The following is a 13,256-nucleotide window of genomic DNA, read 5'->3' as shown; positions in this document are numbered from 1 at the left end:
TGCAAAATCATCATATTACACAGTTACTTAATTCTGTATAGATTGGTCCTCTAGAGTTGGGCCACGAGGTGGCTGTGCTAGGGAATTAGGCTTTGAACCTAAGGGCCGTGAGCAGATATATACAGGGCTTCTAGTTAGCGTGGAGACTTTCAGGAAAGTGTCAAGGACGACTAGGTAAGACACTGAGAGGATGAAAAAACAGGAGGCAGGAAACAAAGCGGTCTGGAGTTATGTGCAAGGTGTTATGTGTGGAGGCTTGGGGTTAGGATATTGTCAGGAGGACCTGGAGGAGTGGATTGGGGGAAAAAGTTGAGTCCCTTTAAAAAATACAAAATAGTTTAAAATATTGAAATAATATAGAAGTGTCTGTGCGTGAGAGTTGCTCAGTTGTGTCCAACTCTTTGTGACCCCATGGGCTGTAGCCCGCCAGGCTCCTCTGTCCATGGGATTCTCCAGGCAAGAACACTGGAGTGGGTTGCGATTTCCTTCTCCAGGGGGTCTTCCTGACCGAGGGATCAAACCTGCATCTCCTGAATTGGCAGGCAGATTCTTTACCACTATGCCACCTAGGTGGTTGTTTAGAAGTGTCTAAGAGTATATAAAATTACCACCTTTATTCTATTCCTCTGAAGTGTACCTAAAAGTTGCATTTATTTGGTGTGTCTTCCATTTTTTAATGTGAGTGTATTTATTTTGCATATATATTTAAATCTATTGTGTATTCACATACAACTGAAGTTTGAAATGGGGTTAACTTTTTTTACCATTTTTTGCAACTTTATTTTTTCATATGCTACCAATATACTTCTGCCTTAATTGTTTATTTACTTGCTGCTCAGCATTCCATTGACTAATTACCGTAATTTACTTAGTCACCACCTAACTGATAGACCTTTAAGCTGTCTCACGTTTTCCACTTTTTAGCAGTAGTGAAATGAGCATTCTTCCTTGTCTCCGTACTGTGCGAACACTGCCTGAGAGAACGTGCAAAGTGAGAAGTGTGGGGTCCAGTTATGACCTGGGCTTAAGTTACAGTCCCATTCCCTTAGGGAGTATGTGTCGTTCTCTGAGATCTGTCCTGGGGAATCTGCAAAGCAGTGACTTCTGGTCAGAAGTCTAAAATCCACATTTTGGTGGCAATATTCAAAAGAACTAGGGCTATTTCTCCAGATTTTAGCTTGGGGTTCACTGCTTCCAGGTTTTAGATGGTTCTCAGAGGGCGATGAAATAAAGCTTTCTTGTCGAATTTTAGATTGAAGAAATAGGAATAATGTATAGAAGTGAGAATTCACTTGGGTTGATTTGGATAGAACTCGATAGAGCAGGACTTTCTGATAATTGAATTATAAGAGTGGTGGGTTTTCCATCATTGGATACATTCAAGCAAAGGCTCAGATGCTATGGAAGGACAGTATATGAAGCAGATTGAACTCTTAAAAATCATTCCAGTTTTGCTTGATAACAGCATTTGAGATGGAGACCGTGAGGCACCAAGATAGGAATAGCACTGACTGTGGGCTGGGTTGGGCAAGGGATTGACTTGAGGGTTGATTTAGGGGAGGCTGAGGCTAGAGGCATCCTGGGGTATAGTGCTGGGAAACCTGGGATGCTAGATGAGGCTAGGTGAGGGATCTGACCTCATCTGCACTCTTGGCACAGATGGTCTGCAGGTGTATTGGTCAGCGGGGACAGAGGGTTAGTGAAGAGTCTGAGGATAACTGTTACGGTGACTTAGGAAAATGGGTTTATATGGACCTCATGGTGATCCATGCAAGAAGATAGTGTTTCTAGCAAAGGAGATGGATGAACCAGAGATGCTTTGGTGCTGTTTGACAGCCAATCAGTTTAGACCAGGCTGAGATGGAAGCAGGGGCTGGAGATGGCCTTTCAGATTTCATGCAACAAATATTATCTAGGTGCTTGAGATAGAGCAGTGGAAAGAACAGATAAGTATCCCTTCCCTCATGGAGTGTACATTCTAATGGGGAAGACAAAGCATATAAATATATACAGTATGTTGGTGATAAATACTAAAGAGAAAAAAAGCAGGAAATAAGTATGTGATGTATCAGTAGAAGTAGAGTTGAAATTTCAGAATGGCCAGAAAAGGAGAACCTTTTCATTCAAAATAGAGAAGATGGTTTTGAATAGAGACCTAGAGACATTGTAAGGCAAAAGCAAGCCACGTGGATTAAAAAAGGGAAGAACCTTGTGGGTGTTGAGGTAGAAACAAGCATATTTGTGGAATGACAAGCAGACTGTGTGGCCGGAACAGAATGAGCAAGAGGGGTCAAGTCAGATCTAGATCTTTCAAGACCTTGTTAGTGTGTGCTTGTGTGTGTGCACAGTCACTCAGTGGTGTCTGACTCTGAGCAACCCCATGGACTGTAACTCACTAGGCTCCTCTGTCTGTGGGATTTCCCAGGCAAGAATACTGGAGTGAATTGCCATCCTCCAGGGGATCTTCCTGACCTAGGGATTGAACCTTCATCTCCTGCAGCTTCTGCATTGGCAGGCAGATTCTTTACCACTACATGACCTTGTAGGCCAACACAGAGTTTGGATTTTTTCTGAGGAATGGGAAATCTTTATTGGGTTTTGGTAGAGATATGACATGACCCGTGTTTTAACAGGGTCACCATAGTTGCTGTATTGAGAGTAACCTGTTGGTGTGAGGATGAGAAGAGGTGAGAATGGCATAGGTAGGCTAAGGAGACCTCTTAAAAGGTGACGCAGTAAGGCTGGTGAGAGGTGATGGGCTTGGACTAGGTTGTGCAAATAGGAGCTGGACCTGAACAGCTGATTAGAGGCTAGGAGAATCAGCATGAGGATTGTAACGCTACCTCAAGATGTAGATCCCCAGGGTTAGTGGGGAATCACTGAAGGAAGAGACTTTGGGAAGCAGAATCTGGATCACGGTTGTATTTTGGGCAGTGTTGGGCTTAGAACTCGGACTCAGGTCTGATCTGAGGCCAGTAAAGGCATCAGAGTGAGATTGATTGGTCTCTGAGAAGATCAAGTTTGGGGTCCAGGTCCAGGGAGCATTATTGGGATTAGGACCCAATTTGGGGCTGAGGACTAGTTTCGGGCCAGAGTTGTTCGATGGAGGCCAGTACACTGTTTGTGCATTTTACCGTAATTTTCTTGGATCAGGGTTGGCTGTAATCGCCATCTCCCATCCCATTGAGCCTACCCAAGGGGATTGGAGGAGTTTGGAACCTATAGGGCCGTCTTTTCCTTAGGTGTCATGGGGATAGACACAGGCTCAGCCTTGCCTGGCTAAAGCTGACTGGCTTTACAAGTTGGGACCTACAGTCAGGGAAAGGTGGAAAAGGGTCCTTGGTGGCTAATTTGTGTCTTTTCCGACCCCCCCCCCCGCCCCCCGCCCCCAGATGGCCCACTGTGTGACCTTGGTTCAGCTGTCTGTTTCATGTGACCACCTCATCGACAAGGACGTCGGCTCCAAGTCTGACCCACTCTGTGTCCTTTTGCAGGATGTGGGAGGGGGTAACTGGACTGAGGTGAGAAGGACTATGGGGGTTAAAGTCGTGGAGGGATGCTAGGACTGTTTGAGGGTGGAAGGTACATGACTGTAATGCTTATTGGCTTCTTGCCCACAGCTTGGCCGGACTGAGCGAGTACAGAACTGCTCGAGCCCTGAGTTCTCCAAGACTCTGCAGCTTGAGTACCACTTTGAAACAGTCCAAAAGCTCCGATTTGGCATCTATGACATAGACAACAAGACACCTGAGCTGGGGGACGATGACTTCCTAGGAGGAGCTGAGTGTTCCTTGGGACAGGTATGTAGGTCCAAGGATTAGAATCCTTCAGACACAGGTTGAGTCAGAGCCCTATGAAATAACCCAGAAAGCCTAGAACTTGGAGGTGGTGGTCAACAGGACCTAACCTTGTCTGAGATCTTGTTCCCCCATCCCCTGCCCTAGATTGTATCCAGTCGGATGCTAACTCTGCCCTTGATGCTGAAGCCTGGAAAGCCTGCTGGGCAGGGGACCATCACGGTAAGGCTGGGGTTTGGTGGGGGAGTGTGCTCATATCAGTGAGGAGGAATTCATGAGACGATACAGTCTCCTGCCTCCCCTACCTAGGTCTCAGCTCAGGAGTTGAAAGATAATCGTGTAGTGACCATGGAGGTGGAAGCCAGAAACCTGGATAAGAAGGTGTGTATGGAAGGAGGCCCTGGGGGTTCAAGAATTAAGCAGACAGGGGTGGTGCATTGGAGGTAGGAGGGTGGGAGGGGATAGAGGTCTTTCATAGTGTTTGTCTCTGCCTGAGTCTTATAACTAGGGTCTCTGTAACATTGACAGGACTTCCTGGGAAAATCGGATCCGTTCTTGGAGTTTTTCCGTCAGGGTGATGGGAAATGGCACCTGGCATACAGATCAGAGGTGTGAGCCCCCTGGGATTGGGTGTGATGGGAGCAGGAGAGAATCTCCTGGGGTTTGTGACTACCAAGATTTGGAGCACAGGGAGGAGCCTGCTTATGGCTAGGGAAGGATGGCAGCTCCCCACATGCCAACTCAGTGCTCACTGGAAGCTTTGTACTTCACCCTCAGGTCATCAAGAACAACCTGAATCCTACTTGGAAACGGTTCTCTGTTCCCCTTCAACATTTCTGTGGGGGAGATGCCAGTACACCCATCCAGGTGAGGAGCTTGCCTTCTGAATGGACTGAGCAGGGGCAGAGTCTAGGGAGGGATGTATTCTCACCTGCCACCCGCCTCCTGGTCTTTACATACACACACGCCTTCCCTCCTAGGTGCGATGCTCCGATTATGACAGTGATGGTTCACATGACCTCATTGGTACCTTCCACACCAGCTTGGCTCAGCTGCAGGCAGCCCCAGTGAGTGCTGGCTCAGGGATATTGAGGTGGACTTAGGGACTGCAGCCTCAGGAATAGAGGGAATGCACGGCAGCTCCCATCCTGGCTGAGGCTCTGGAAGTTTTCTACTCTAATTTTTCTTTCCTTACCAGGCTGAGTTTGAATGCATTCATCCTGAGAAACAGCAGAAAAAGAAAAGTTACAAGAACTCTGGAACTATCTGTGTCAAGATGTGTCAGGTGAGACAGTAGCCCATGTGACCCAGCCTTTGACTCCTAAGCTCCATGACCCCAATCCCTTCACTCCAGCTATAACCCTGGTTTCAACTACAGGTAGAAACAGAACATTCATTCCTGGACTATGTGATGGGAGGCTGTCAAATCAACTTCACTGTAAGTTGCTTCATCAGGGGCAAGAAGACAGATCTGGGGCTCGAAGATGGCCTTCAACTCTGCTCCTCCCCTCCCCGCAGGTGGGCGTGGACTTCACAGGCTCCAACGGAGACCCTTCCTCACCTGATTCTCTGCACTACCTGAGCCCAACAGGGGTCAATGAGTACCTTACAGCACTGTGGAGCGTGGGCAGTGTGGTTCAGGACTATGACTCGTAAGCAGCTTTGTCTTACTCCTCGCCGCTCCCTGCAGATGCTGTTAGCTCTGGGCTTGTGATCCTCTCACTGCCTCTTCCCCCCTTTGCTGTCTTCTCACAGGGACAAGCTGTTCCCAGCATTTGGATTTGGGGCCCAGGTACCCCCTGACTGGCAGGTGAGTGTTTTCTCCCCTCCACTGCTCCTGTTTTTGGTTTCATGGTCCTGATCAGGGGGGATGTGGTAAACTTGCTACTTGGCACCCAGCTTTATGTGGAATTGCAGGGAGTCATCCGTACAGGCATGTATACAACAGATGCTCAGGACTGAATACCTCCTAAATAACACTTTGTACATATCCTAGTGCCCTTTTTCTTAGCACACAAGTGGTCATGGGGAAAGAACCTCATTACCTCAGTTCTATTCTTGCCCTCAGGTTTCCCATGAATTTGCTTTGAACTTCAACCCCAGTAACCCCTTTTGTGCAGGTAAGCCCCCCATCCTCCAGCATAAGGTGTATGTGTCCAATCTCTGCCAAGTTCGTGTGGGCAAGGGAGAATGAGGGTGGGGAGACAGACACCTGACTCCATTGTCTAGAGTAGTGGATTTTACAACTAGGCCTCTGGAGTCAAATCTTCATCCTGCCACTTGATAATCATGTGACTTGGGGCCAGTTGCTTAGCTTCTGTGTGCTTTGGCTTCATAGTAAGAAATATTATAGGATATTGAATATTTTAAGAAGATGCATATAAAGCTTGAAGCAGTAATCCTGGTACATCATAAGTGTTCTCTAAACTATGGTAGCTGTTATATTATCATTATTATCTTTGCCTAGAGGCTCACAGGTACTTACTTGGGCATCAGTAGAAGCATTGGTGCCTCCTTGCAGCTCTATTCAGGGTACTTTTTGCCCCAGGTTCTTTTGTCTAGAGAGGACCAAACCCCATGTTTCCCTAGCCACCCGCATGTAAACAAGCTGAAGTTGAAAACTTGACTTGATCTAATCTGATTTTTATTAAGATTACAGGTCAGTTAATATGTAGAATGTCCTTCAGTTTGGGTTTACCTATTTCCTCATAGTTAGATTCAAGTTACGCATTTTTGGCGGGAATACCACAGAAGCCATGCTGTATGTTCCGGAGGCACATGTTGATTTCTCCTCTTACCAGTCTTATTAACTTTGATCATTTGGTTGAGGCGGAATCTACCAGGTTTCTCTTCTATACAAGTACAGTTTTTTTCTTTATATGTAATTTTAAACATTTTTAATTGAAGGATAGTTTATGTACAATGTTGTATTAGTTCCTAATGTACAGCAGAATGATTCAGTTTATATATATAAACATATTCTTTTCCATTATCATTTATTACAGGATATTGAATATAGTTCCCTGTGTTATAAAGGAGGACCTTGTTGTTTATTTTATATATAGTAATTTGTATCTGCTGATCTCAGACTCCTAATTTACCACTCCACTACGCCCTTTCCTCTTTGTTAACCATAAATTTGTTTTCTTTGTCTGTTTCTGTTTTGTATACAGGCTCATATGTATCATATTTTAGATTCTAAATACCACACATCCTATGGCATTTGTCTTTCTGGATTACTTAGTGTGCTAATCGCTAGGTCCATCCATGTTGCTGCAAATGGCAATATCTCATTCCTTTATACACACACACACACACACACATATTTAACTAATTTTTATTCATTTTTAGTTTAAAAAATATTCTCTTTTTTGGTCGTGCCATGCAGCATGCGGGAACTTAGTTTCTATGGATCATACCCAGGCACCCTGCAGTGGAAGTGTGGATTCCTAACCGCTGGACCACCAGGGAATTCTTTGTTTTTTTAAAGAAACAGTTAAGACACATTATCTTTCTCAAAATTATTTGAATCTATTTTTTATTTTAGTATTTTTTAATTGAAGTATAGTTGATTTATAATGTGTTAATTTCTGCTGTATACCAAAGTGATTCAGTTATACATATATATATATTCTTTTTTAATACTCTTTTCCATTATGGTTTATCATAAGATATTTAATATAGTAATCAGTGCTGTTATATAGTAGGACTTGTTTATCCATTCTGTATATAAAAGCTTAAATCTGCTAACCCCAACCTCCCACTCGCATCCCTCCCCCCTCCCGCTTGGCAACCACTAGTGTATCTCTCTGTGGTTCTGTTTCTGTTTCGTAGACAGCTTTATTCATATACCACAGCTTTCTTCATCTGTTGATGGACATCTAGGATGCTTCCATGTCTTGGCAACTGTAAATAATGCTGTTATGAACATTGGGGTGTATGTATCTTTTTGAATTAGTGTTTTCTTCAAATATATGCCCAGGAGTGGGATTGCTGGATCATTTGGCAACTATATTTTTAGGTTTTTAAGGAGCCTCCATACTGTTTCCCTAGTGGCCGCACCAATTTTACATTCCCACTAATAGTGTAGAATTCCCTTTCTTCCACATCTTTCCAGCATTTGTTACTTGTAAATTTTTTAATGATGGCCCTTCTGACTGGTGTGAGGGGATACCTTACTGTAATTTTGATTTGCAGCTCTTCACTTGTGGGGGGCCATGCCACACAGCATGCAGAATCCTAGTTCCTTACCAGGGATCAAACATGTGCCCCCTGCAGTGGAAGCAGAGTCCTAACCACTGGACCGTCAGGAAATTCCCTGCATTTCTCTAATAATTACCAATGTTGAGCATCTTTTCATGTGACTACTGGCCATCTGTATCTTCTTTGAAGATTTGTCTATTTAGGTCTTTTGCCCACTTTTTGATTGGATTATTTGGGTTTTGTTGTATGAGCTATTTGTATATTTTGGAATTTAAGCCCTTGTTGATCACATCATTTCCAAACATTTTTTCACAGTCTGTAGTTTGTCGTCTTGTTTATAGTTTCCTTTGCTGTACTGAAGCTTGTAAGTTTGATTAAGTCCCATTTGTTTAGTTTTGCTTTTATTCCTATTTCTTTGAGAAATGTTTTGCCTATATTCCTTTTTAGTTTTATGGTGTCATGTTTTATATTTAAGTCTTTAGGCCATTTAGAGTTTATTTTTACATATGGTATGAGGGAGTGTTCTAACTTCATTCGTTTACTTGTGGCAGTTGAGCTTTTCCAGCACCACTTGGTGAAGAGACTGTCTTTTATCCGTTGTATGTTTTTGCCTCCTTTGTTAATTGACTGTGGGTGAGTGGGCCTGTTTTTTTGTTTTTTTTTTTTTAACTAATAATCATCATCCTTTGGGAGGATGCTTTAAGACTATATAAATATCCAATCACTCATCAATTTTTACCTTTTGGCATCCATTGATGATCCTTGCCTTAATCAATTATCTCTGATTGTCAAATGATTCTATAATTTCTTCTACATTAAGAGCTTTTCCTTGTCTATTATATCTCTGTGGATTCTTATTTTATAAAATGGGTTATAATTCATTAGGTGCATTATAATTTGATGCTCAACTCTCCTGCATTTGTTCAGGGGATTCCCCCAATCTGGATTTTAATTCAAGCTGTGGTTCAGGGCACGTGCCCTTCCTCTCTTTGGCCCTAATTTTTTCATCTGTAGGGTAAGGTTAAGAACCTTGGGTTACAGGGGCGAGTGAATGAAATGCACCCAAGTTCCCAAATCTCCATGGCCAGGATAAAGTGTCGTCAGGGCTGGCAGAACCCCAAGAGGCCCAGTGTCTTATGGTATTTTTTGCCTTGCTTCTCTAGGCATCCAGGGCATTGTGGATGCCTACCGCCAGGCCCTGCCCCAAGTTCGGCTCTATGGTCCCACCAACTTTGCACCCATCATCAACCATGTGGCTAGGTTTGCAGCCCAGGCTGCAAATCAGAGGAATGCTTCGGTGAGGGTTATGGGATGTAGTGGGCGAGGAAGGGGAGGGGGGATGCTCCCTTGAGGACTATTTAACAAGAGACTTCTTGTCAGTGTGGGAATGTGTAGCTGGGATGTTTAGAGGGTCTGCCTCAATATATGAATGGACTTGCTTTTAGCAATACTTCGTGCTGTTGCTGCTGACTGATGGTGCTGTGACAGATGTGGAGGCCACACGTGAGGCTGTGGTTCGTGCTTCCTACCTGCCCATGTCAGTGATCATAGTGGGTGTGGGTTGTGCTGACTTCGAGGCCATGGAGCAGCTGGACGCTGATGGTGGACCCCTGCACACACGCTCCGGGGAGGCAGCCGCTCGTGACATAGTGCAGTTTGTGCCCTACCGGCGTTTCCAGAATGTGAGTAGGGGCAAGCTTGGGGACAGAACAGAGCTGGGAGTTCAGCCTTCCACCTCTCCCTGATGTGTGTGGGGATACTTATCCCTTCACCTGAGCCTGGGGCAGGGTTAGGTTTTGGATTCTGTATCCTTTCTTGGGTGTGAAATGTAGACCTTGTACAAATGAAGCCGTTATGGCCCATCACTGAACTTGCCCCTCTTCTCCTGGCAGGCCCCTCGAGAGGCACTGGCGCAGACTGTACTTGCAGAAGTACCCACGCAACTGGTCTCCTACTTCAGGGCCCAAGGTTGGGCCCCATTCAAGCCACCTCCACCTGCAGCCAAGGGCCCTGCACAGGCCCCCCAGGCTTAGATTCCCTTGAAGGGGTCGACCGTGGCCATTTCTCAGTCCCATGTTAAGGTCCCCAGCCCTGAACACACATTCCCTCGTGCTTGTACTTAGGTTTTATACTTTTATACTTAATCCTGCTGTTGCTGCCCTCGATCTCACCTGCTTGCCCCTGGAATCCCTCATTCAATAAAGATGAAGACCACTCCTTTGCTACTACTCTGTGTTTTAGGTGGGAATCTGCTATTAGCCATGGTTAGTTCTCCTCTCTGAACTTACTTGTTGACTTTAGGGGTTGTTGGAGTGAAGGAGTCCTCTGACATAATAGCCCCCACTCAAAGAAATTGGGTATTTCCTGCCAGATATCTAGAGACACTGACTCTGTTTTGGAAAATGCAAAGACTGAGTATAAGCCAAACACCTAGCCTAACCTGCGTCAGAAAAGACTGAGTATAAGCCAAACACCTAGCCCAACCTGCGTCAGAGCAGAGCTGAGCTGGGAACACAGACAAGGTGGAAAGTGTTAGGGGAGGGGATCAAGGGCTATGCCTGACTCCTTGGAAGGTGGAGCAGTGGTGGTTCTAGTTCTAAAAATAGGCTACAAGCCTCACTTTTTTTATTAGCTATTCTTTTTCTTACTAGAAAATTAATATGTATATTCATTATAGGGAAAAATACCACCCAAACTCCCGTGTCCCATTAAAATATTTGGTGCATATTTTTTAATACTTTATACGTATTTACAGTGATGCATGTTTTTTTACAGAATTGGGACCATACTGTATGTACTATTTTTGTATGCCTTAACTGTGTTTTAAATGTATGCTAGTTAGTACAAAATGATTTCACATGTATGAGATAGATAATGGGCAGGGTGTTATTTCCTACGTCTGACAAATTTTTTTCTCTAAATTACTACACTGTTTGCACTTTGTTTTATTGTATTTTGGGTATTTTACCCATTAGAACTTATTACTGACTTCATTCTTTTTAATGCCTATAGATTACTCTGTGTATGAGTGTATTATAGCTTACTTGCTGCTGCTGCTGCTGCTAAGTCGCTTCAGTCGTGTCCGACTCTGTGCAACCCTATAGACAGCAGCCCACCAGGCTCCCCCATCCCTGGGATTCTCCAGGCAAGAATACTGGAGTGGGTTGCCATTTCCTTCTCGAATGCGTGAAAGTGAAGTCGCTCAGTCGTGTCCAACTCTTAGCAACCCCACGGACTGCAGCCTACCAGGCTCCTCCATCCATGGGATTTTCCAGGCAAGAGTACTGGAGTGATAGCTTACTTAGCCAATCCCTAATTTATCAAGATTTGGGTCCCTTCTGGTTTTCTTCCATTACAACAAACAATGCTGTAAGGAATATCCTAATACATTTATCTGTGCGTTTATATAGTAATATTTCTGAAAATTTTATTCCTACAAGTGAAAATGTTCCATCAAAAGATATGAATACGTAATATTTTAATAGATACTGTAAATTGCATTTCATAACAGTTTTTTACCCATTTCATTAATATGACAGGCAAAAAAACCCCTCAGTTTTAGTTGAATTTATTGAATTACAAAGGCTGGGTATCATTTTATATGTTTACTTTTCAATTGTATCTCTTATGAATAGCTTTATTGTTATAGTTATTCAGCAAATCTTTATCTCTTATACATGTCAAAAATATTTCCTCCCAGGCTATTATCTTTTCAGTTATAGTGTCTTTTGGTCTATGTAACTCTTTTGATATGGAAATTTAAAAATTTTATGTTATGTCAGCCTAGCTTGCTTTTGTGTATGTATGTTTGTGTATGTAACCTAGCTTGGTTTTTAAAAAATTATCCATGTATTATTACTTACTTTTCATGACATTAAACAGTCTCTTATATTACCATTTCTATTGGCTACATATTATTTTTATAGTGTACTTTATCTTCTTAGATACTATTTCCATTTTTTCCTTTATAAACAATAGTGTGTTCGACATCCTTAAAGTAGTAACTTAGATTATATCTGTGTATCCTTTGGATCCATTCTTAGAAATGGAATTGCTGTGATTAAAAAGTATAAAAAAGTTAAGACTTTTCAGCACCTATTGTGAAAATGCCCCCTCCAGAAAAGTTGTATTAGTTCATTAGTTAGAAAACTTGAGACTTTTAAGAGTACTCAATAGATTCTTTTCCCTCTGTCTTCAAATTACAAAAGTAATAATCCCCAAACTTAAAGGGATACATGTTCCATCCTCACACATACTCTTGCATTCCACTTCCTAGAGGTACAGCACTGTTGATAGTCTGTAGATTCTTCCAAAACATGAACACACGGGAAAGGATCCTAACAGTCAAGATGTTGCATGTGTTTCTTTGACACTTCTTCCCCTTTTCGAGCCCTCTGCCCGGGTAGAACTCATTAATCCTTTGATGTCCGTCTCCTCCATCTTTTTCCCTCCAATTCTACTTTTGACCCTTGGAATGAAGAGTTCTTGGATCAATAAATGAATGGTCCCATTTTCTGGAGCGTCTTCTGTTCCCTGTCAGGCTCCTGGAGGGCAGGGACTGGTCAACACTCTACCACCTGTACTGTTCCTAGCATAGTTGAACACTCAAGTTTTAGTGAAAACAGCCTGAGTAGGGACAATCAGGCCTGCATCATTTCTGACTCAAATGCCCCCTACAGGTTCTCAAGTCTCCCTAGGATTTTACCTGAAAAAAGGGAAGGTTCTGCCTCCACCTGCACCTAGCAAGAGTTGGGGTGAGAAGTGAGGGGCACAGCACAGCTTCATGCCGACTGGTGGCTCTGCAAGAAGGCAACCTCCAGAGAAAGGTCGGAGAAGGCCATGGCACCCCACTCTTGGCCTGGAAAATCCCATGGATGGCAAAGCCTGGTAGGCTGCAGTCCACGGGGTAGCTAAGAGTCAGACGTGACTGAGCAACTTCACTTTCACTTTTCACTTTCATGCATTGGAGAAGGAAATGGCAGCCCACTCCAGTGTTCTTGCCTGGAGAATCCCAGGGACGGGGGAGCCTGGTGGGCTTCCGTCTATGGGGTCGCACAGAGTCGGACACGACTGAAGCGACTTAGCAGCAGCAGCAGCAGAGAAAGGTAGGCTCAGGGTCCCACTGTGGCTCAGGTCTTCACTAGCTGTGTGACCTTGCAACTTTCCTGATCTGAGCGGTTTCTCCCTCTGTGGTGGTGAAGATTAGTTAGAGAAGGCATGTAACATCCAGAGTACTATCTTAGGTGCATGGTAAAC

General features: G+C 43.9%; 1 protein-coding gene across 9 annotated transcripts in view; it reads left to right on the top strand.

The window, feature by feature from the left end:
* CPNE1 (copine 1) overlaps positions 1-11,901 on the top strand; it is a 37,774-nt gene extending 25,873 nt beyond the window's left edge. For 7 of the 9 annotated variants that reach the window (XM_019972330.2, XM_019972326.2, XM_019972327.2 and 4 more), the window contains 15 exons: positions 3,393-3,521; positions 3,621-3,800; positions 3,945-4,019; positions 4,107-4,178; positions 4,326-4,406; positions 4,575-4,664; positions 4,778-4,864; positions 4,996-5,082; positions 5,176-5,235; positions 5,316-5,449; positions 5,553-5,607; positions 5,866-5,917; positions 9,164-9,297; positions 9,446-9,682; positions 9,893-11,901. In XM_019972330.2, the coding sequence (XP_019827889.2) occupies positions 3,393-3,521; positions 3,621-3,800; positions 3,945-4,019; positions 4,107-4,178; positions 4,326-4,406; positions 4,575-4,664; positions 4,778-4,864; positions 4,996-5,082; positions 5,176-5,235; positions 5,316-5,449; positions 5,553-5,607; positions 5,866-5,917; positions 9,164-9,297; positions 9,446-9,682; positions 9,893-10,033 (1,614 nt within the window). In that variant the 3' untranslated portion in view covers positions 10,034-11,901. Of the gene's footprint in view, positions 1-3,392; positions 3,522-3,620; positions 3,801-3,944; positions 4,020-4,106; positions 4,179-4,325; positions 4,407-4,574; positions 4,665-4,777; positions 4,865-4,995; positions 5,083-5,175; positions 5,236-5,315; positions 5,450-5,552; positions 5,608-5,865; positions 5,918-9,163; positions 9,298-9,445; positions 9,683-9,892 lie in introns of those variants that run through there. The other 2 variants (XM_019972328.2, XR_002182016.2) reach the window with 2 other exon arrangements.
* The last annotated feature ends 1,355 nt before the right edge of the window (positions 11,902-13,256 follow it).

Source organism: Bos indicus, chromosome 13 (assembly GCF_029378745.1).
Source record: "Bos indicus isolate NIAB-ARS_2022 breed Sahiwal x Tharparkar chromosome 13, NIAB-ARS_B.indTharparkar_mat_pri_1.0, whole genome shotgun sequence".
NCBI lineage: Eukaryota > Metazoa > Chordata > Mammalia > Artiodactyla > Bovidae > Bos > Bos indicus.
Note: the sequence above shows the minus strand (reverse complement) of the source record. Positions and strands in the feature narration are given on the sequence as shown.